Source organism: Saccopteryx bilineata, chromosome 8 (assembly GCF_036850765.1).
Source record: "Saccopteryx bilineata isolate mSacBil1 chromosome 8, mSacBil1_pri_phased_curated, whole genome shotgun sequence".
NCBI lineage: Eukaryota > Metazoa > Chordata > Mammalia > Chiroptera > Emballonuridae > Saccopteryx > Saccopteryx bilineata.
Genome location: NC_089497.1, coordinates 92,949,086 through 92,974,217, shown reverse-complemented (window position 1 = coordinate 92,974,217; position 25,132 = coordinate 92,949,086). Strand labels below are relative to the sequence as shown.

Here is a 25,132-nt window from a genome sequence, read left to right as displayed (position 1 = left end):
TTTTAATCATTTTACTAAAATCATTAAGATAACTATATTACAAAATTAAGTGTAATTTACAACTTTTATGAATAACATTATATGAAACTGCTTACCAAAGGCATTCCAAACAAACTGAACTCCAGCATTCCTGTGATAGACCATTCCATTTGTTCCCATGAAGCAGTATTGTCTCCTAACCAATGTGCTGCATAGTGTCCAGATCCAGCAAAAGTTGATCGAGTAAGAATAAAGCTTCTCTTATCGGGAAAAACTTTTTGTACAGCTCTAAAAATAGTCAAATTAATATATAAGATATACTTTAAAATATTACTGATATTTAGAAATTCTAAAATTTTAATTTCAAATGCATTCCTGGAGCTAGCTAAGCTATAATATTTGCAACTATTTTATCAATGTATTATACCAATTTTATATTTAGCTATCATATTTAAATACATTCTGATCAAAAACTGAAAAAGTAAATCTGTTAGAAATGATTCAAATTTTGAATAACTTCCTTTACCAAATTGAATAAACATGTGCGTCTTGTATGTACTCAACAGTTGTTTTTTGAAATACATGGCTTAAAATTATTGAAAAATTTTAATAAAAAATGTAGACATCAAAAGCTCAGAGACAGAGACACAAAAATTTATAGACACAGTACGATGATTACAAGAGGAAAAAAGAGTGAAGAAAAAGAGTAAAAAGGAGATAAATAGTGATGGAAGGTAGACTTGATGTGTGATGGTAAACACACAGAAAATATACAGATGATGTATTAGAGAATTGTATGCCTGAAATCTATACAATGTGTAATTGGTGCCTTGTATAAATTCAATTAAAATAGCTTCAAAAATAAATAAGAATTAAAAATAAAGGAATTAACCAGGCAATAATTTAAAAATAAATAAAATAAAATGTAGAAGTATGGACTTTAACTCAATACACATTTTTGTATTGGGTTAAAGTTCAATGATTCTAATTACATATTAGTGTTTGCATTTTGAAATATCAGCAAAAGCATTGGGATAAAATGTACTCATATAGAAGTGTTTTATTTCGTTTGTTTCTAAAAGTTCAGCATCCATAACTGCTGGGATTATTCATCTTATCTCAATTGGTACCTAAGTATTATTGATAATTTTTTTCATAAATGGAAATTGATAAAAGATAGATATAAAATTTTAATTCAGTGTATAAAACTAGCCAGACTATCTTAGTAAAAACATAATAGTTTTCTCAGGTGATTCATTTGTATTATTACTCTATAATATTGAAGTTTAGTGTTGTTGTTTTTCTACAAATTACTTGTTTATATAATGTGATATATAGTGTTCTCCTGAGTTTAAAAAATGAAGTAATAAAACACTGTGAAGACAGTATATAAAAATGTTGATATCATGGAATGATTTTGGACCAGATAGAGTATAAATTAAAACTAAACTGTAGTTGTTTATAATATAAAAATTAAAAATTTATTGATTATTGGATCTGAATTTTATTGACATATTATATGTCTTTATATAATGATTTGAAAATAGTAGGCAATATACTAAAGATTGTCCCCTTCCTTTATTTTATATCATGTTATTTTTTATACACAAGTAACACATTGCATTACAAAGTAGCTTTAGGAGATATTACACCAAACATTACAGTTTAATTGATACTCTGTTTTTATAAAATAGTTAAAAATTTGATCTACAAAGACCATTCTTCCAGGTCAGTTGTGAAGTTTATGTTTAGAACATAAATATATTCAGAGATAGCAAACTCAATAAAAAATTTGAAAGATAATTTAAACCTATATATTAAAAAAAAGTTTAGTTAAATACACACACCATGTTATTCTTGATAATAAGTTCCAAATTCATGAATAATAATACAATAAATTATGCTTTTAATATACTAATTTTAATCATGAAATTATTATCTTTTATTTTTTTGAAAGAGAAAGAGATAGTCAGAGAGAAGGACAGATAGAGACAGACAGACAGGAAGGGAGAGCGATGAGAGGCATCAATTCTTTGTTGCAGCACCTTAGTGCTTGACACTTGACTGCTTTCTCACATGTACGTTGATGGGGTGGGGTGGGGAGGCTACAGCAGAGCATGTGACTCCTTGATCAAACCAGCAACCTTGAGCTCAAGCCAGCAACCATGGGGTCATGTTTATGATCCCATGCTAAAGCCAGCAACCCCTTCATCAAGCTGGTGAGCCTGTGCTGAAGCCGAATGACCCCCCTCTCAAGCCAGGGACCTTGGGGTTTCGCACCTGGGTCCTCCGCGTTCCAGTCTGATGCTCTAACCACTGTGGCACAGCCTGGTCAAGAAATATTATCTTCCTTAGTCTTGCTATTTTTTCCTCTGTTAGTAATTATCAATATTCCAAACAGTAAATATGAACAAACTTTCTGAATGAAAATGCACTTACTTCTCTGTAGCTATAGCCATGCTGTACCCATAGAGACTGTGAACATCATACTGTTTCCCCCAGCTCTGCACAGCATCCATGCAAATTGTTTTGGAATACATGAGTTTGTCAAGTATATCTTGGGGAAAAGATGTAAGAAGCATTTTTTTAATTCTTTGCCATTTTAATCTTAATAATAACATATTTTTTCTATTTTGAATTTTATAATCCTTAAATAATGTTATGTAATACCATTCTCAGTTTTTAAAAAAAGATGAGAATTTAAGCTAAGTTCCAACTAAGTCTGCACATGCCACTCCTGGTGATTAACCATTAGACTTGCACTTTCAGTATTGAATACTCTGCTTTTTTTATTTATTAATTTCATTACTAAATAAATCAAAAGAAAAAATAATATTTAACATATATGAAAATTAACACATCTATTATATATCAAATAACTATAGATTCATTTTTAAACTTTATAGTAAAATAATTTACTTAAATATGATTTAATTCTATACATGTAAGTCTGTTCACAATTACAAACAATTTAAGTCTTTGTTTTTCAATTTTATACTGTTTATTTTTTAGGCATTTATGATGTTGCAATAATTATTGTTATATTTCTTCAGATGGCTATGTAGCAATTCATTCCTCTAAGAGCATATCTTTTTCTTTGATTATTTATTTTACCCACATTTAATGATTTAAAATATATGTTTTTTGCCTGACCAGGCAGTGGCACAGTGGATAAAGCATCGGACTGGGATGTAGAAGGACTCAGGTTCGAGACCCTGAGGTCGCCAACTTGAGCACAGGCTCATCTGGTTTGAGCATAGCTCACCAGCTTGGACCCAAGGTCGCTGGCTTGAGCAAGGTGTCACTAGCTCTGCTGTAGCTTCACAGTCAAGGCACATATGAGAAAGCAATCAATGAACAACTAAAAAAGTGCCACAACGAAAAACTGATGATTGATGCTTCTCATCTCTCTTCATTCCTGTCTGTCTGTCCCTATCTATCCCTCTCTCTGACTCTCTCTCTATCTCTGTAAAAAATAAATAAACACATGTTTTTTTAGCCTGATCAGTCAGTGGCACAATGGATAGAGTGTCAGACTGGGACACAGAGGACCCAGGTTCAAAATCTGTGGTAGCCTGCTTGAGTGTGGACTTATCTGGTTTGAGCAGAGCTCACCAGCTTGAACCCAAAGTCGCTGGCTTGAGCAAGGGGTCACTCACACTGCTGTAGCCCCCTGGTCAAGGCACATATGAGAAAGCAATCAATGAACAACTAAGGTGCCACAACAAAGAATTGATGCTTCTTATCTCTCTCCCTTCCTGTCTTTCTGTTCCTATCTGTCTCTCTGTCTCTGTCACAAAAAAACAAACAAACAGAATAAAACATGTTTTTAATATATGTGAGATGTAATTACTCACATAAGGAACATAATAATAACTGCACAGACTTACAGTAAAGCACTTATAAAAAAAAGTGTGGTACCTAAATTATGATGTCAAGCAAAATTGTTTCTTTTTATCTATTTAACCACTGGTAAATAAAAATAAATCAATGTGCTATTGCAAATTTTAAAATCATTCTTTATTTCTCAATCATAAATATTTTGGCCAAAAATAAAACAAACAAAACTATTGATTTCAGGATTCAACACAATATCAACCCTTGAAATTTTGAAATATAGGCTAAAATTTACCATTCAATAGTTAATGGTAAGTAGGTAACCAAATAAAATTTACCTGGTGTAAAAGGTGGATAATTCAGTTTGTTGTTATGGCATCCTTTTGTTGAACCTTGAACAAAACTGGAAACTTCATTCATGTCCTGAATAAGTATAAAATGAAGAACAGAATTGATTAATTATAAATCATATAGTATAAACATAAATTTTCTAGTTTTTTGCAATTTTTCATATCTATAGCGAACATGATATTGAATTACTCTTAGAAGACAAATATGAGATACCAATCTAAAAATAAACTTGCTACATGATTCTATTCTGTGTATGAACAAGTCATTATACTGAGAAAATGATATTACTTGCTTTTACATGCATATAGTTAACAGATATCAGAGGTATCTCAGATTGAGATATTATATATAGGCAAAATGTATTTCATTTACTTATTTTTAACTATACATTTAAAACATTAATTACAAATACTAAGCCGCTGTCTTTTCTAAATAGTTGTATCATTCTTTTCACACTGAGTTTATCATTATACATATTTTTAGCATATTCATTTATTCATCATAGTTTATTCATTTCACCTGCCATTTATCTAGTTTCAAACATGTACATTAGTATTAACCAGGCATGACCCTCTTTGTCTAGCTCACAACTCAGACATTCCCATAAGAGAAAATTGAAATAAGACAAATAATATTTTAGTATCACAATAAAAATAGTTATGACTTTACTGAATCCCCAGAAGAGTATCTGGGAACCGTAGGTCTTGGAGACCACATTAAGAGAAGCAGTGACCTAAACATCTCTTGAAGACAGAGGTGTGAGGTGTTATGTTTAGTGACACTAGTGCTATGTAAACTAGGCTCCAAACTTATCCTGACACTTACTAGATTTATAACCACACCAGTGAAGTCAAGTCTTTGGACTAAAAAATACAAGAGATATAAAGTCATACACCACACCACACATGCACAAGAAACACATACTAATTTTTCCTTCTCTGTTAATTGTGAAGGACTTTCAAACAGAGTTGGGCAAAAGTAGGTTTACAGTTGTTTGTATTGAAAATAATACAATAATTAATAACAGTAATACAAGAATAAACTCTGTGTTTCACATACACACAACTGTAACCTATTTTTGCCCCACCTTGTTCATTTTTGAGCCATATCTCTCACATTTATGTTGTCTTGGCTCTTATAAAGGCATTATACTCAGTCAAGTCTTTTATTAATTTTGTTTTTCTCAGAAGTTTGTTCTCTTTATTACTCTTTTCTTCTCATGTTCACATCATTGTCAGATGGAAATAATATGAGAAATTAAGGATGCTCAAATAATAAATTATTATTGTTATATAGATTTTAAAAGTAATTGTTTTTATTTCCAAAATATATTTAATAGGCAAAAATAAAGAGAGTTATGTGGTTATTATAATGTACATATTAGGGTTATTTTACTAAAATTACATTTAATTTTTTTATGACAATCTATTTCTCATAATTTTTCAAAATAATTGTAATATTTAAACTTAAAATTAAAAAATTATTAACATGGGCTCTAAAATAGATATCTACTAAATTATCAAACTGTTCTTACATTTGACAAAAAATTAAAATTTATTTAAATGACATTATTTTTACTGTATATTCATTTTATCAGAAAAAAAGTTATCTAAAGAAAATGAAAAGATTAAAGAAAGAACTTAGCAGTAACATGTAGCAATTATTACAGTAAGAGCTTTGCACTGTTAAATCAAAGTATAATTAAGTCAGTGAATTCAGTGACATTTGAAAAATCATTATCATGCTGTATTGTGTGTGTGCGTGTTTTTTAAACATTAATCAAAATGCTTCTATACTAACATCAGAATAACTCTTCCTTTCTCACATGCTTTTCCTCTTCCCATCCCCTGCATCTTTTTTAAGATGGGTTATTTATTTCTCTCTTGAGATAATGTAGAAAATAGAGTATACTCTCTTTCTACAGTACAACCAGCTTCTTTCACTATTTGTAAAGTGAAATTTGTACTCCTAACTCCAGTCTAATAAACTTAAATTGTTTCTTAAGCAAGAGAATAAAAAAGGAATAACAAAATATTTTATTTAAATTAATTAATACAATCAAAATTAGAGTTAGAATTGAACACAAAACTCAAGAACAGAGTGTACTTTTTACTATTTCTATGGTTATCATAGACAATAAAGGAGAACAGGTCGAGGCTCCGCCATCGACTAAGATTTTGAAGGGGTTCTTACACCAAGTACCACCAAAAGCTAGAAATATAAATGAATTGGGCCCCAGCACTCCAAAAGTTAACAAGATTATTGGATAGGGATAAAAGCCCTCTCCTCCCTATCTCTATAAGAACCATGGGCTTGAGCAAAAAGAAGATATATAGTCTTTGAGATAAAAGTCCACCATTCTCCCAGATCTCAACACCTGCATAAACCTCTTTCCTTTTGCACCATAACTTGTCATGATTTTGACTTTCGTTGCAGCTCAAAACTGAATCTGCATTTCATTTTTCAGTTACACTACCAGCAACTAAGTATTATCATCATGAGTTCACTGATTTTTTTGTCACTTAACTAAAGTTTTTTCATTTCATTCTATTTCCTTTATTGAAATTCTAAAGATTAGGCTTAACCTTTTACTCAATTCCATGTTGTCAGCAGAAAGCATAATTTTGCAATTTTTGTATTCCTCACAACCTTCCTGGTATATTGATGGTGAAAAATAAAGACTTGTTAACTAAACAATTGTTTAAATAAATAAATAAGGGAATAACTAAAATAATGATTAAGTGAATAATGAACACATTAAGAAAAATATTATAAGAGCTTTTAATTTTGCACAATACAAAACATATCTTGTCAATTTAATAACTATTGAATGGAAAAAAATAATTCTACTTTTATTTTCCAAAATTGCTAGTTTACAATAGTTACTTACAATCCAAAGTCCATCATATTCCACTTCTTGATGAAAAATTTTGCATTCATTTGCCCACCACTCTATGCAGTTTGGATTAGTGAAATCAGGGTACACTGATAACCCTGGCCATACCTAGAAGAATAGATCATTCATATATATATGAACTCTAATTAAGTAAAAAAGAACTTTAAATTTATAATGTACTTTTTAGGTATATGTGATCTAAGCATTATCTATATTTACAAGAATCTCATGCCTACTTTAAAATACATTTAAGAGAGACTAGTTAAAGAGTGAGAATATGAAGTATTTTAGTAGGAAAAATAGAAGACATGTAATGAGGCTGTTATTTTTCCCACAACTTAATTTAATTCTTATTATCCTAGTATGTTAGGTTATAAAACAAGAAAACATATGCTATATTTATTGTCTGATAAAAGAAAGTGTATTATTAGTTCACTATCAGAGACAACCACATTCAAAAAATTCAAGTGAAAAACTCATAATATGTGTGTTTAATTTAACAAATGCCTACATGGCATTTATGTGCTAGACAATGTTTCAACCATTTTTTATTACTGTTAACCTTTTTATTCTTCACTAGAACTTTAAGAGATAACTACTATTTCTATCATCATTTTACAGATGAGGTAGGTACTATAATTAATAGTACCATTTTATAGATGAAAGAAGTGATGAACAGAGAAGTTAAATAAGTTGATCGAGGTCATTCCACTAAGAAGTGGCCCAGAAAAAATTCAAAACAGACACTCTCTTATCACAGTCCATTCTATTAAACAACATACACATTATGCTGCCTCTTTATGATCAATGTTTATTTAAATTATTTTACATATTACTTAAAATAGTGACATTAGGCAAGATGAATTCAACTCCAAATAAATTGAGTTAGATAATATTGTTCTACATCCAAATTATGATATAGAACATATATGCCCATTTCTGATCTGCCCATTTCCAACAAAGCAGATCTTACAAAATATAGTCTGTGACTTGTTAGTAAACATTATAAGTAGGAAATTTACCTTTCTCATATTCACTTTTTTACCTATAAATTAATATGTTTAATCATGGCTACCTCATTATTTCATTGTAAGGATTAAATGTAAAACATAAAACACATAGCATATAAGTACTCAATTTATATATGCACTAATTTATAGGGAAGAAATTCAATTTTGTTTTCTGGTGGAACTCATAATTAATTAAAAAAGATTTTTAACAAAAATTTTAACTGTGATAAATGAGATAAAAAGTGATGGTTAAGATACTCCTTGGCATAAAAAGTGATGACCAGTATATTCTTCAGTATTTTAAATAATGCTATGATAAACATGTTTTCATTAATTCAAATTTTCTATTTTAATCAAAACTATTTTATTTTATTGTGAGGATTAAATATGAACTATAAGATTTAATACACAACATATAAATACTCAATTTATATATGCATATTTTACATAAAATTATCAAGATTTTGTACTAATCTAATTTTTTATCATATTATGCTATCTTTAGTTTCCATTATTTATAGCACTAAACATGATCTGTCTCCTAACAAATTTTTTTTTAAAAAGTAGTGAGATATTTCTTCTGTCGAAAATTTTTCTAAAGTTAAAATATCAAGTCCAGATTTGAAAATGAATATACACACATGCACACACACAAAATTTTGACAATACACAATAGACAATACAAAATTTTTGACAATACACAATAGAAAATCTGAGCAACACAGTTTTAATAATTATTATAGTTTACCTCTCCAATAATTGTTGTAATCCCATCTGACTCATTTACCCACACATGCTGGGCATTCCCCCTCTCATAGGTCTCATATGGTGCTCCATTGGCACGTTTACTTATGGCAATTCCAGGATCCTAATAGCAGAAGAATTAGGAAAGATCACTAAGAGCAAACACATGTCATTATAGACCAAGGCTAATCAAATCTATACCTTCATTTTCCTAAACACTATGTATGTATGTAAAAGTTGGACAGTGAAAAAAGACTAATAGAAAAAAATGATTCATTTGAAATAAGGTATTGAAGGGTTGCTCAGTGCATCCCCTGAATCACCAGACATACAAACAAGAGGATCTTAGAGCTAATTTAGCTTAAAACATTGTTGTTGGCAAAAATGACAAAATTGATGCTGTCCTACTGCCAGTCAGGGATCTTTGGGAAAGACAATAATGCCGGGGATATAGAAAGCAGAAGTAAAAGAGGAAGACCAAATATGAGATGAATTGACTTCATGAAAGAAGCTGTAAGCTTGAGTCTACATGAGCTGAGCAAGACTGTTGAAGAAAAGACTTGCAGACATCACTCATTCATAGGGTTGTTGGTAGTCAGAGCTGACTCAGTGGCACAAACACAATAATAGAGAAAATAAACTATAGAAAATCTATAACTGACAAAAGTATAAATAGTAAAATTGTGATAATATATAATTAGTCATTACCAAGATGATGACATATTTCTGTCCATGATCATGTAAATCTTTAACAAATTCTGGGAGCCCTCTGAATGCAACTTTATCATAAGTAAAGTCTTTCTTGTTCTCCATGTAGTCAATGTCATTGACCTGTGTATCCTAAAAAGTAACAAAGTATGTATCAATAAGTAGTACTGAAATAACTCTGTAATCATTTCAACCTTTAAATCCAATAAATTTGTAGTATAAATATAATTACTGAAAAATAAATAAACTTAGATTTCCTTTTATTTCACGAAAGAGGAAATGATATATTTTATAAAACTAACTTTTCTAATTCTAAAGTACTAAAGCTTTATGATTATTTACATTTGACTTAGTGATGATAATTGGTGATGTACAGGGGGTCCTTGGCTTGACAGTCTCAACATATAATGTTTCAAGTTTTTGATGCTCACTCCCACAAAAATTTTAAAAAATTGAGACATGAGTGTTTTGGTTTACACCATTAGCATCATACTTACAGACTATGTGGGTGTACTAGTTTGGTTGTGCTTGGAGAAAAGTACACAGTAATGCTTAGCATTTAAAAGAATCAGCCCCTATAATACAGTATCTCCAGCACCTTCTGTAGGTTCTCCTGCCTCTCCAGCTTCCTCCTCCCAATAGGTCACTCTCTCCCATCTTACAATGTCCTTTCCAGTATGCAAGCCAACCACAGGAATAAAGGTAAGGAATTTTTTTATACTTACTTTTTGGTCATTTTTTCTGTTACTACAGTAGAGTGTACAGTACATTATATTTATGTAATTTTCTTTTTATGTGGCTTAGTTGTATATTTATATTCTAGATTATGGTTTTATGACTGTGTTAGGATCAGTAATTGACTTACTCTAGGGTTTTGGGGGTTTTTGTGTGTGTTTTTCTGAAGTGAGAAATGGGGAGGCAGACAGACAGACTTCATGGGCTGGACCAAGATCCACCCAGCATGCCCACAAGGGGGCTATGCACTGCCCATCTGGGGCTTTGCTTGGCTGTGGCTAGAGCCATTCTAGCACCTGAGGTTGAGGCCCAGGAGCCATCCTCAGTGCCTGGGCCAACTTTGCTCCAATGGAGCCTTGGCTGCAGGAGGAGAAGAGAGAGATAGAGAGAAAGGAGAGGGGGAAAGGTGGAGAAGCAGATGGGCACTTCTCCTATGTGCCCTGGCCAGGAATCGAACCCAGGACTTCCACATGCTGGGCCAATGCTCTTTTGCTGAGCTGATAGACTGGGGCCTTAGGGTGTGTTTCAACTTATGCCAAAATTTGGGTTACAACACTGTTGTAGGAATGGAACTGTGTCATATCCCAAAGACCCCTTGTATTATGATATAATGTGATTAACTGTATAAAATACAAAAACTTACACTATACATAAAATGCATTGTTTTTAATATATTAAAATATATGTTATAAAAAATAAAGACTACTTTGAAATTTAAAATATTTAAGCTTCAAAAACAAAATATGATTTTGTTCACAGTTAAACAAGTGTTCTCTAATAGTATAACTCATAATAAGTTCTCAAAATTTCACATAGATTTGGGCATTATGTATGGTCATAAAATGTATATAATCATTAAAAAGCAGCATAATATATAATAATGCTGAAAATTTTCTACATTTATTATTATGTGACAGTATTTAACTTGGTATACAGTCCCAACATTTATCCCACTTACGAATGGTATGCCAGCTTCCCGATTTCTTTTTACCACTTCTTTCACTACATCAAGCGATTTATAATTCCAGCGACTTAGTTGGAATCCAAGACTCCAATATACTGGCATTGCTGGTCTTCCAATAAGCTTAAAGTAAATGAACACTTAATTAGTTTTAATAAGAGCTTTAGAACCTAATATTAACATACTTCTTACTTTATTATGTCTCTAGGATTTATTTAAGTTTAACTACATATTTAAAACAAATATTCAATGACTTGCATTTTTAAATGAGCCCTAGATGTTCTGTTAGAATTTTGTTCTAAAACACTTAAAAATTGGTTTCATAACTTTTTTATTTATTTTGTGTTGAAAAATTAGAAAGTTACAACTTAAGAAAGTAGCATTTGTAAAGATATATTTTGCTAAGCATGGAAAATTAAAAAAAATTAAATGAATAACATCAAAAAATAAGAAAAAAAATTGACCACACTTCTTTCTTTAGTAACAAAATGAATGAATGAATGAATGAATGGTTGTTTAAGAAAAAAAATGTTTAAATGTATACTCTTGCTATTACCTTACATTTTGACACCTATTTTTCTCTTAGTTTTCAAAAATGGTAATAAAACATATGTTATAAAAGGTCCTCAATTATTTTATAAGGTATTTGTCTCATTTACATTTAGGTCTTAGCTTCTTTCTCCCCCTGGAGCTAAATGAAGCCTCTTCTCCCAATGCCTCAGTGGCCCAAGCAGGATCAGCATATGTTCACAACAGAGTATCCGTGCTCATGACAACAGAGGACATGACTGCACATGGAAATATAGGTGTAACTGATATTATTTCTTTTACTAAAAATTGAGTATTAGGTTTCATTAAGACAAATAATTTTATTTTATGTGATAGATGTTCTTTGTTTTAGGTTGTTTATATGTGTGTCTGTGTGTGTATTCTATAACATCATCATGTATGTCTAATTACTACTATGGATTTTTTTTATTCATATTGGGTAATTGTATTCTATTTCATTTAAGACTTAAATTTATTTTTAAAATAATTTATTAAATAAAACTGGAAAAATTAGTATATTAATGAACATCTTAATGTTTCACAAAATTTATTTAAGATGTTCACATGTGATTGAATTTTTTCCTCAGTTTGTGTATTACATATATGACATAACTTATGAAATATTTATTATATGTTATTTGAATATTATTCATTTTTTGTGTTATATGTATATATATTTTTAAAAATATAAAACTATCTTGATATTTAAATGAATTGTTTTAAACTTAAAGATATTGAACCCACTAATAAGTTAGTTTATACAAAGAGAACTGTTTTTCCTCAAAAAAAACACAAAATTTCTTTTGTCTGCTCTCCACATAATTTGAGTCTTATTTAAATGCAGCAGTGATTAACAATGCTACATTCTATACCAGTCTTTTATATTACCACTTAAATTCAATTCTCTGCAACTCTACCTATAAAATGATGTAAGCAAGTGAACTACTAATTGCATGCTTCATTCACATGTCAAACATGACTCAGACTCAACTACTGCTTTACTCAACATGTAATAAACAGCTATCCCAACCAATATTTCAAAAATAAAATGTCAAATTCCTTTAAAAATATGCTTTCTTTTTCTTCTTTTTTGATAGTGTGCTAACCATATACAATGTCTATATATAGGCCAGCCTAGCACTACAATTATGATTTCATATAACAGAGACTGTAACCTTTTTGTTGTTTTCTAAAATTCACATTTATAAACAAAAATTTGGGAACTGTTAAGCATTATAAATTATTCAATTGTTCATAATCTTAGCTACTCTTAATTTAGGTTTTTGGATTCTTACTAAATTTTTTTATAATAATTACTTTCTCATTAAAGTTATCTTAGGAAATGAGAATTCTATTTAAAACCTAATCAATAGGACAAGACTTTCAAGATAGGCATGATTCTTAAATCATGTACTAATAAAAATGATTTATTTTTTCTATGTAAACACTAAGAATTCTATATGCCACAGGAGAAAAGTTACAAAGAAAAAACTTTCAAAATTAAGCTTGAAGTAAGCCCTAATTTCTCACCTCCCTGACGTCTCTCTTAGGTTCAGGTACACTAGGATACTGTTTACTAGGTTTAAGTGAGAGTTGCTGAGAGAGTAACCTTAAGACATAAGACTTAAGACAGTATTTCAAAATCTTTCCTTCTAAACGTGAACGTGAGAGTCATTTTCCTCGAGTCTGTGTGCTATGAATTAACAGCAAGCTGCATTAGCCTTCCTCCTGACCTGGCTGTCTCTAGGGTTTCATCACAAGTGTGCACAAGCTGCACAGCCACCATGAACTTGAGGACTGAAAATACTTCCTCACAAAGAAATTCAATTCCTAAACTTAACTGCCTAGAAGTAAGAATTTAATATGAGAAATATAGGTATTTAAGGATACATAGGCTTCACCCTATAGAAAACAACAACAAAAAACCACTTATTCATATCTGTAAAATGGTAAGACTTAAAAATATATTTAACTATCAGTTTCTAGATACCTAAAGTCATTTAAATATGTGGACATGTATGAAAAAATATATACATTGTAAAAAAGAATTTTATAATACAGACCTAAAACATACCTCTAAATACTGTTGAACTACTTGTTCTGGTGTATCACCTAGAAAGACGTAAAAGTCCAAAATGCCACCAGTAATTCTGTAAGTTACAATAGGAGTAGGCTGGATGAAAACCTCTACAAAATAAAAATTGAGAAAATATATCTAAATAGTAAAACGGTAAATAGTGATAAAATAATTATAGTATCTAGTTCAAGTCATTTTTTGTTAACCACAAATTTTATACCATTTTAAAATAATTATTAAGAAATAAAATATGAAGAATAGGATGAATAGAGGGAAAAATTAGAACGCCACCATGTTGGAAGGTTTATGATAAGCTATCTGAGATAGTCTCTTGTAAAGATTCTGGCCAAAGTCCCCTAGAAATTGTATAGCAAAGAAAAGATGGCCAGTCCTTTTACAACAACAACAACAAAATTCTTTCTGAAATTGCATTTCAAGTAGTTATATCAATTAAAGATTCTCTGAAAAATCATATTATCACATTAATTTCTAAAAAAACTTGTAAAATTTGATTTTTCTATATGTAAAACAGAACATTTGTCTGGATAACTATATATTACTGTTCTTACTCAGATATTAATTTGTGTGGCTTTTTGTTATCACCAATTCATCATCTACTTCTCTACCCTTCTTCCTCTCCTTTCTTTCTATCTCTCTCTTCTCCTCCTGCAGCCAAGGTTCCATTGGAGCAAAGTTGGCCCAGGCACTGAGGACGATTTTGTGGCCTCTACCTCAGGCACTAGAATGGCTCCAGCCACAAGGGACAATGCCCCAGGTGGGACAGAGCATTGCCCCTAGTGGTGGTCATGCCAGGTGGATCCCGGTCCAGTGCATGCAAGAGTCTGTCTGACTGCCTCCCTGCTTCTAAATTCGGAAAAAATACAAAAGTACAAAAAAAAAGTACATATATATATATATATATGTATATATATATATACACATATATATATATATATATATATATATATATATATATATATTCAGGTAAATTACTCTTACCCATTGCATTGCTGTTCATTAAGAAAACTCCAAATGACATTCCAGTAGTATTTTCAATGGACATAAAGAATGTTTGATGACCATATAAATTATTATTATTCTATAAGACAAAAATTGAAAAATTAAGAATTTACATATAGATATTTAATATAATAAGATTATATATTTAAAATGGCAAATACAAATTCTATTTGTTTTTGTAATTTATTCTTCATATCTCTATGCTAATTTCTTCTGCTACAGTGTATGCACCATATGAAACACAAAAACATCTGACTGATTTTAATTATTAATATATTATGATATCAAATATATAACCTAATGCCCTGCCCAAGTGATTAGTTAGTTAGTGTCATTCTGATATACCATAGTTGCAAATTTGATTCCCATTTAGTGCACATACAACAATCAACCAAGGAATGCATTAACAAATAAAACAACAAATTAATGTTTCTCTCTCCCTTCCTCTATCATTCTAAAAAAATAATCAACAAATAAAAAATATATAGCATAATATAGACACTGTACTACTAATAGATTATTTAACCTTTTTGTGTTTTATAACGATTAAGTTAGGTTTGAGAAACTATTCATAATAGAGTACTGACATTTTTATCCATTATGTCTTTTTATACCCAAGGCATTGCAGCAAATGCTCAGATTATGTTCACCCTCACAGAACTGTTGAAGTATGTTTATTGAGAGCCTATGAGTAGGTAAAATGCATGAGTCAAATTGGGAAAACAATTATAAGGTGAAAGAAATAAGACTTCTTGACTGATTAGTTATAAAAGTTCAAAAGAAAGGGAAGAATGTATTTAAAATAGCTATGAGGTCATCAACCTGGTGCTTATTGGGTGTTTATTACAGATGGAGATACTATAAACAAAAATTGGTAAAATGTATTAGTGATTCTGTACCAAATGAGAATATTTAAAATAATTTACTTATTCATTTTTAGAAGTAAGTTATTAGCATTGGCATTTAAAAAGGTGCTAAAATTTGACTCAAAACAATAATAAATTTTTTAAAAATTAAGTGATATGGTCTTTGTCCTGAAGAATTTCATATCTTAGAATTATATACAAAGATAAACATAAATAATATACTGTAATTGCTATCATACTAAAATATTAATAAAGGGTTATGAAGTAATCATTAATTCTGCATAAAACTGTTTGGGAGAAATTCTTACATAGTGAAACTTCAAATGAGATCTCAATGACATTATGTATATGATAAAGAACATCAGGTTTCAGTATTTACAAAGAGAACCAAACCCCTGTGCAAACATATGAATTTTTTAGAAGATTTTCTTATGTTCCTGAGAGGAAGAAATAGGCATAGATGCTCAATATGATGTCCAAAAAATAAGCAAACATTACATCAAACAAACCCATGTATAACGTGGTGAGACTCTGGAATTATTCTAGTGCAATGATTAGCCATAGATAACTTTAAGTACAAGAGTGATGGGGTGGGAAGGTGGAAGAGGGAATAGATAGGATAAATGGTGATGGATGAAGTCTAGACTTGGTGGGGGTGGTGATAAGCACACAATATGGTATTGTAAAATTAGGCACCTGAAACCTATATTATTATGTTAACCAATGCCACCTTAATAAATTCAGTTAAAAATAAATTCAAAATAAAATATTAATATACTGGAAATATCTATTTAAATATGCATATAATCTGATGATCATTTATTGAAATAATTTAGAGCTTTGCTATCAATCTTTACCCTCACAATAAATAAGGTTCTGGATTAGGTAATACTGGAGGATTTGAAATAGGTTAAGAAAATTATCTGTTCCAATATAATGTTGTTTATAGCAAGAAAGATAGTTCCTTACATCACCAGGAAGTTGATCCCGGGTAAAAATTGGCCATGTTTTCCAATATAAATCATGACGAAATCTCTTATGAATATGTTCTCCAAAACCATAAATATATTCACTGGGAAGTCTAGTTGAGATCTGTAAATACTGGTCAGAGTATACCAAGGGACCAATGCTGGTGTCAAACCTGTATAATTAAAGAAAAAAATAAGTGATTTAGAAATATAAAAAATATTCTACTAGATATGGGTCTATATTATTTTCTATAATATTGTACTTCATTTTAAATGTCGTTCTTTAGCCACTTCTTAAAAATACATGTATTACATCATAAACAGAACTTGTTAATCTTATCAACAAAATTTGCTTCTTTGTCACCAATATATTCCTTCACATGCATTGTCTTCTTTAATCTTCATCACAATCCTAAAATATAAATACTTTTATCAATCCCATTTTAAAAATGACATAAATTGGGTAAATGAATTCATGTTTTCTAAAGTGACAAACTGGTAGGCAGCAGAGACAGGTTTCACACTCTGTTCTGGATTTTTCCAGAGAAAGCAATTAAAATATAAGACTGTACTGACTTCCCACCTCTAACATATATAAAATTAAGTTCAAATTATTCTTTCAAAAAGAAAAAAAATTGCATGTTTTATGCCTATCAAATATATATATATATATATATATATATATATACATACTATGAGACATGTGATATATTAAGCAAACACTTAATATTTTTACAATTTAACATAATTACAAATTACTAAAATATATTTAAGAAAAATAATTGCAGAGATTTAATCTTGACTCTTTTTTAACCTTTCTTGGTCATGCAGAAGTATTTATCTTGAAAATTATTAAATTCCTGTTACTTGATTTTTCACAATACAGTCATAATTAAGGCATTCAGTGCTATGTTTTATTTAATATAGATTATTAAGAAAAATCCTTTAACATTACTATGAAAATTAGTTTTTCTGAGCAGTAACTACTTGATCGTACATACTGGCAACAGAATATGATAAATAATAGTGAAAAGACACAATAAGGTTCTAGATATGGGAATATAGGCTAGGAGGCTAACATTGTACCATCAATGTTCTCCAACTTCTGCTCTGGTTGACTCATTCTTGCACCTTTCATCACAGGAAATAAAACCCCTGTGCATTACATTTTTTCAAAGATATACACCCACCTTCTTTTGAAAGTATAGCTATTCTTTCTGAAAATGACTTAAATTTAAGATTTTTCTTATTCTAAAATAGAACAAATTAAACAATTATTTAAACATAAATGTCAAATAAAGTAACTACTTACAAAACATTATTATTGCTTTTTCTTCTAACTTTGATGCTAAATGGATTTTCTGAAACCTGCACATCATACAATGTATCAGAAGCTGTAGGTCCATTAAATTCTTTCACAATCTGGTGAGGAACTTCATATCTTATATTATTTGGATCAGTAATCTACAAGGATTTAAACAAATTAACATTATTTGATTCAAAACTGTTATTTAATTATTTTCTAATTCTGAATTATTATTAAATTCAAGTTCAAAATTGAAAGTAATAAATTTAACAATTTCATAGATAGCTACTAAATTAGTCATAAACTTAATTTTAATATTGCTGAAGAGCTGTAAACAAAATTGTATAAATTGTTAAGAAATAAATAGAATTATTTGGTTTAAAAGTTCTGTATATAAAATAAAGATTTTGTAAGGCCAGGAGCCACCATCATGGCCATTCATATGCAGGTTCCCATTAGATTCGGGCAGATGGTAAAGAAATGGCAGAGCGGGAGGATGGTGCAATAGTGATAGCAGGAACCAAGAGAGAGCAAGTTCCTGGTCTGCCCCACTTTTTAGTATAGAAATCAAAACCTTTAATCCAATATACAAACAAGGAAGTCTCTGATACAAAGTCACTTATCTGAGGCATAATGGGATTCCTCATGAGAGTGCACCACCCCACATCATGCAACAGACAAGGGTGTGGGGAAAAGCTTAGTCTTAAAACTAAGCCTTAGACTACAACAACTTGGCCTGCTTACAGCCTGTTCCTCAATCCCAATGCAAACTATAAGCGAGCAAACATATATATCATATTTACAAACTTATTTGACCAACAGATTTTTATTGACTGTATAAAAAAATTAATGATAGTATTACAAAACATTGATTTCTGAATACTAGAGTTTTGTGAATTACAGAGAGAACTGGATGGAGGGTGGCGGAGGACGATCTCTCTTCAGGTGATGGGTATGCAACAGAACTAAATGACAAGAAAACCTGGAAATGTTTTCTTTGAATGTATGTACCCTGGTTTATTGATGTCACCCCATTAAAATAAAAATTTATTTATAAAAAAAAAATTCTTGTTGCTTGTCAGTGTTCACTCATTAAGAATTCCATAAGGATTTTAAATTTTGTTTTTAAATATATTAATTTCTCTGAAATTGTTGCTAAACAAATAATATACAAAGGACATGGTGCTTTTTCATTTCCAAATTAAAAAAAATTGTGTACTTGTAAACTACTTGCTAAATGAAATCACAAACATTAGTTTCTTTAAAATAAAAAATACAGTAATACCAGCATGAAGAACTAGTGAGTGTACATCACATCTATACAGCCCAATTAACTCCTTTCCCAAACTGTATTTTAAACTAATCCTGAGTCACAGTTTGTAGTTGAAATAACAAAAACTACTAAAATTTATTGAGATTTATTTTTAAGATACTTCATGAAATATTTAACATTGACTACATATTCTCCCAAAATGAGTGTCTGAGGAACAGTTTATGTTACATTTTAGCAAACAAACTCAGAGAAATCCGATTAGTCCTTTGTTTTGGTATAAACATTTTTTAGGGAAGCAAATGTCTTGGTAGGGTGAAGGGTATTCTGATAACCTGCCTTTTATTATCAACTTTCTTCTAGAAATCTCAAAAAACAAACCTTGAACCGGAAACGATTGGGTGTCTGACTTTGAGCTGTGAGAAGAACACTGTTAATGTCCTTTCCAAATAATGTAGGTGATGCAATTCTCTTTAACTTGGTTTCAAATCCTTAAAGAAAAAAAGTTAGCATGAGTTATGCTTATATTTATAAAAATGAATAATTATTAATTTGTTTTTAATTTATAATATTATTGATTTTAACACAAATATTGGAGATGATGTCAGAGAAATGGTGCTGTAAGGAGTGATACCGATAAATCTCCCCAAAAATTCAACAAGATCTTCAACCAGAGACAGAAAAATCTATCCTTGGAGCCTCCAGAAGTTCCACACTAAATGAAAAGGTATGATTGAGTGAAAAATTGACTAAATATATAATCAACCCTGAAGGAAATAAGGAGGAAGAAACACTCCGCCTTCCTCACTAACCTAAATAAGGACTGCTTTCACTGGGAACTGAGAGTATAGAAACTAAGGCGGACATAGGGTGTGAATAGAACCAGACTGTGGCACAAATGTCCGAACCAGGCTGTGGCACGGACATCCTAGCCGAGGAAAAACTGTGCTTGTGGCAACCCAGTCAACACAAGCTAATGATCGTGCCAAAGCCGGACAAAGAAAGGCACTTGGGGCAGCCATCCGCCTGATCTCCTGGTTGGTGTGCACAGATAGTGGGCAAAAGATTTCTCCTAGAGCCCTAGGAGTGGGCGCCTGTGTTACCGGACAGAGGGGCAGGGTCAGAGGCCTTTCTGTGAGCCAAAACCAGAGTCTCCGGGTCGCCCGTGCGCCTCGAAAAGCAGCGCATGGGAAGTGAGTGGGAGTGAAATTCCCTACGCTCAAACTTTTCCGTGTGGGCGGGGCACCGCATTCGGAGTGAGAGGCAGCTGGCCTGATATCCTGGTCGGCAAGCGCAGATAGTGGGCGAGAGATTCCCCTGGGAGTGGGCGCCTATGTTCCCGGACAGAGGGGCAGAGTCAGAGGCCTTTCTGTGGGCCGAAACCAGAGTCTTGAGGTCTCTCCTGCGGCCCAAAAAGCAGCACACAGGGAGTGAGTGGGAGCAAAATACCCTATGCTTTAACTTTTCCGTGCGGACTGGGCACCTCATCAGGAATGAGAGGCGGCTGGCTGGATATCGTGGTTGGCTAGCGCAGATAGTGGGCAAGAGATTCCCCAGGAATGGGTGCCCGAGTTCCCAGACAAGGGGCAGAGTCAGAGGTCTTTGTGTGGGCCTAAGCCCCGCCTGATTATGCTAGGATCTCTGACTGATTGAGCCTTATGCAGAGCCCTGTGCTGAGTGGGAATAGAGTGGGGATTTGCCAGCTCTTTGAGCTTCTTACTCTCCAGGCAGAGGCAGCAGCAACCCCATAGCTGGATCATCAGGCTACTAATTCAGGAAGGAAAGACTAGGAGAGAGGCTCCGGGAACATGGACTCTCACTGGTGGAGCCTGCAAATGCTAATGAGCCTCGACTGCCAATGAGACTGAAGCCCAATATATGACATCACCATAGAGACTTATCAACTGCAAACCTCTACCTAAGCATGCCACAGGGGCAGAACCGGGGTATAGAGACACTGAACAGGAAGAGGAAGAGAAAAGAAAAAGCAAGAAGATAACCTCTCAAAATCAAAAATAATCCACAGACATTATAACCTATCCCATTTTATTATATTTATTCATTTATTTTTCTTATCTTCTTGTCTTGATTATTTTCTTCCTTTTCCAATTTAGTCATTTAATTCTCTGCTGGTCTTCCTCTCTCCTCTCCTTGAACTACACTACCCATAAGTGCTACATCTCCCATTACCTTTTCTTTCTTCATCCTTTCTCTCTATGAGGGTTGCACTCCAAAACCCTTAACTCTCTCTCTTTCTCTCTGCTTTTATTATCTTTTATTCTTTTTGTGTTTTCCTCTTTCTTTTTTTTCCCTCTATATTAGTTTCTTCTTTTCTCCTTTATGTTTCCTCTCCTCAATCCTTAATCATGAACAAATTACTTTATCTGGGACACAAATTTTTCTTTTTGACTATTTGGGGTTTTTTTACTTCGCTTTTTTAACTTACTAGCAGTGTTCCCAACCATGGCTCTCCATTTTATCTAGTTCTTTCTCCACTAAATACAATAGTATTTTTAAATTTTTTCCCCTTTTTCCTGTTTCCCTCTTATTTCTCTCATCGTATCTCTTAGTCAACCATCACTTAAAAGCAAATCATTTTATTCTTGACCATTTTTTTTCCTTTTTTGCATTTTGTGGGTCCATACCCCCTTTTATGCCCCTTTATCACTTCTCCCCAACTCAGGCCTTCCACTATAGGTAGTTTTTGTTCTATTTAGCACAATATAATTCAAAGTTCACCTGAAGATATTCTCAAGAAGGAAGGAAGAAGAGAGGAGTGGAAAAAAAAGGGGGGGATATTAATTTTCTTTCATTTACTCTTTTTTATTTTTTAATTTTTTATTCTTTATTAATTCTCATAAATACTATCAACAAAACCACCCTCAGATGCCATTAAGAAAAAAGAAATCAAATATCATAGATACAAAAGACAGAGAGGTAGCACAGATAGATGAGAAAAAAATCTATGGAGAAAAAAATTAATATATTGGAAATCTTGGAGCTAAATGACAGAAAATTTAAAATAGAAATCCTAAAAATACTCAGAGATATACAAGAAAACACAGAAAGGCAATGCACAGAGCTCAGAAAACAACTCAATGAACACAAAGAATATATTCCCAAGGAAATTGAAACTTTAAAAACAAATCAAACAGAGATGAGAAATTCAATTCACGAGCTGAAAAATGAGGTAACAAGCTTAGCTAATAGAACAGGCCAGATAAAAGGTAGGATTAGTGAAATAGAAGACAAGCAACTTGAGGCGCAACAGAGAGAAGAAAGAGACTCAAAAATTTTTTTAAAAAAATGAGAAAGCCCTACAGGAATTGTTTGACTCCATCAAAAAGAATAACATAAGAATAATAGGTATATTAGAGGGAGAAGAGAGAGAAAAAGGAATGGAGAACATATTCAAAAAAATAATAGATGAGAATTTCCCAAGCCTGTGAAAAGAACTAAAGCCTCAAATTCAAGAAGCAAACAGAACTCCAATTTTTCTTAACCCCAACAAACCTACTCCAAGGCACATCATAATGAAATTGGCACAAACCAACGGCAAAGAAAAAATTCTCAAGGCAGCCAGGGAAAAGAAGAATACAACATATAAAGGAAGGCCCATTAACTTATTATCGGATTTCTCAACAGAAACTGTACAAGCTAGAAGAAAGTCAATCCCAATAATTAAAGTCCTGAAAGAGAGGAACTTTCAGCCATGAATGCCATACACATCAAAGCTATACTTCAAATATGAAGGAGAAATAAAAACATGCACAGATATAGAAAAGAAGAGGGAATTTATCATCAGAAAAACCCCACTCCAGGAATTACTAAAGTGGGTTTTCCAACCATATACAAAGAACCAAACAAAACAAAACCACAAGTAAAAGCTCCACCAAGAACACAATAAAACCAAATTTACACTGTGACAACAACAAAAAAAATGGTAGGCAAGAGAACAGAGACTAACAGTAGCAAAGGACAAGTGAGTGCAAAAGTACTCACAAGATAGTGCACTACAATGAACAGGGTAGGAACCTTTTTATTACTTAATGGTAACCACCATTGAGAAAACCACCACAGAAGAACATGATTTTAAAAAATGTAGCAACAGAGGAAAGATGTACGGAATACAATCAAAAAAAAAAAAAAAGAAAAGATAGAAAAACAAAAGAGAAGAATCAAACAAGACACAAAACTAACAGAAAGCAATGTATAAAATGGCAATAGAGAACTCACAAGTGTCAATAATTACATTAAATGTAAATGGATTAAACTCACCAATAAAAAGACACAGAGTAGCAGAATGGATTAAAAAAGAAAATCCAACTGTATGCTGCCTACAAGAAACTCATCTAAGGAAAAAGGATAAAAACAAATTCAAAGTGAAAGGCTGGAAAATAATACTCCAAGCAAATAACATCCAAAAAAAACAGGAGTAGCAATACTCATATTTGATAATGCTGACTACAAGACAGCAAAACTATTCAGAGACAAAAGTGGTCATTTCATAATGGCTAAGGGTACGTTGAATCAAGAAGACATAACAATTCTTAATATATATGCCCCAAACCAAGGTGCATCAAAATATATAAAACAGCTACTTAGTGACCTTAAAACAAAAACTGACAAAAATACAATGATACTTGGAGATCTCAATACACTGCTGACGGCTCTAGATCAGTAATCCAAACAGAGATTCAATAAAGATATATTGGCGTTAAAAAAAAACACTAAAGCACCTGGATATGATAGACATCTACAGGACATTTCATCCCAAAGTGACAGAGTATACATTTTTCTCCAGTGTACATCGATCATTCTTAAGAATTGACCATTTGTTGAGCCACAAAAACAACATCAGCAAATTCAGAAAAATTGAAATTGTGCCAAGCATATTCTCTGATCATAAAGCCTTGAAACTAGAATTAACTGCAAAAAAGAGGAAAAAAAACCCCACAAAAATGTGGAAATTAAACAACATACTTTTAAAAAATGAATGGGTCAAAGAAGAAATGAGCACAGAGATCAAAAGATATATATAGACAAATGAAAATGACAATACAACATATCAGAATCTCTGGGATGCAGCAAAAGCAGTAATAAGAGGGAAGTTTATATCACTTCAAGCCTATATGAACAAACAAGAGACAGCCCAATTGAACCACTTAACTTCACACTTTAAGGAACTGGAAAGAGAAGAACAAAGACAACCCAAAACCAGCCAAAAAAAGGAGATAATAAAAATCAGAGCAGAAATAAACAAAATAGAGAACAGAAAAACTATAGAAAAAATTAATAGAACAAGGAGCTGGTTATTTGAAAAGATCAAGAAAATTGACAAACCCTTGGCAAGACTTACCAAGGAAAAAAGAGAAAGAACTCATATAAACAAAATCCAAAATGAAAGAGGAGAAATCACCAAGGACATCATAGATATACAAAGAATTATTGTAGAATACTATGAAAAACTGTAGGCCATTAAATTCAACAATCTAGAAGAAATGGATAAATTCCTAGAACAATACAACCTTCCTAGACAGAGTCATGAAGAAGCAGGAAGCTGAAACAGACAATCAGCAGGGAGGAAATAGAAAAAACTATTAAAAACCTCCCCAAAAATAAAAGTCCAGGCCCAGATGGTTATACTAGTGAACTCTATCAAACATTCAAAGAAGACTTCGTTCCTATTCTACTCAAAGTCCTCCAAAAAATTGAAGAAGAAGCAATACTTTCAAACACATTTTATGAGGCCAACATAACCCTCATACCGAAACTGGGCAAAGACAGCACAAAAAAACTAAACTAGAGACCAATATCTCTAATGAATACAGATGCTAAAATACTAAACAAAATAC

At 31.7% G+C, this 25,132-nt stretch overlaps 1 protein-coding gene across 3 annotated transcripts in view; it reads right to left on the bottom strand.

The window, feature by feature from the left end:
• Positions 1–25,132, bottom strand: part of SI (sucrase-isomaltase) — a 140,663-nt gene that overhangs the window by 92,451 nt on the left and 23,080 nt on the right. For all 3 annotated transcript variants that reach the window (XM_066241417.1, XM_066241420.1, XM_066241419.1), the window contains 12 exons: positions 19,659–19,768; positions 18,014–18,165; positions 16,703–16,874; positions 14,847–14,946; positions 13,845–13,957; positions 11,219–11,344; positions 9,526–9,657; positions 8,822–8,941; positions 7,058–7,171; positions 4,155–4,239; positions 2,419–2,536; positions 96–267 (listed from right to left, as the gene is read on the bottom strand). In XM_066241417.1, the coding sequence (XP_066097514.1) occupies positions 96–267; positions 2,419–2,536; positions 4,155–4,239; positions 7,058–7,171; positions 8,822–8,941; positions 9,526–9,657; positions 11,219–11,344; positions 13,845–13,957; positions 14,847–14,946; positions 16,703–16,874; positions 18,014–18,165; positions 19,659–19,768 (1,514 nt within the window). The remainder of the gene's footprint in view (positions 1–95; positions 268–2,418; positions 2,537–4,154; positions 4,240–7,057; positions 7,172–8,821; positions 8,942–9,525; positions 9,658–11,218; positions 11,345–13,844; positions 13,958–14,846; positions 14,947–16,702; positions 16,875–18,013; positions 18,166–19,658; positions 19,769–25,132) is intronic.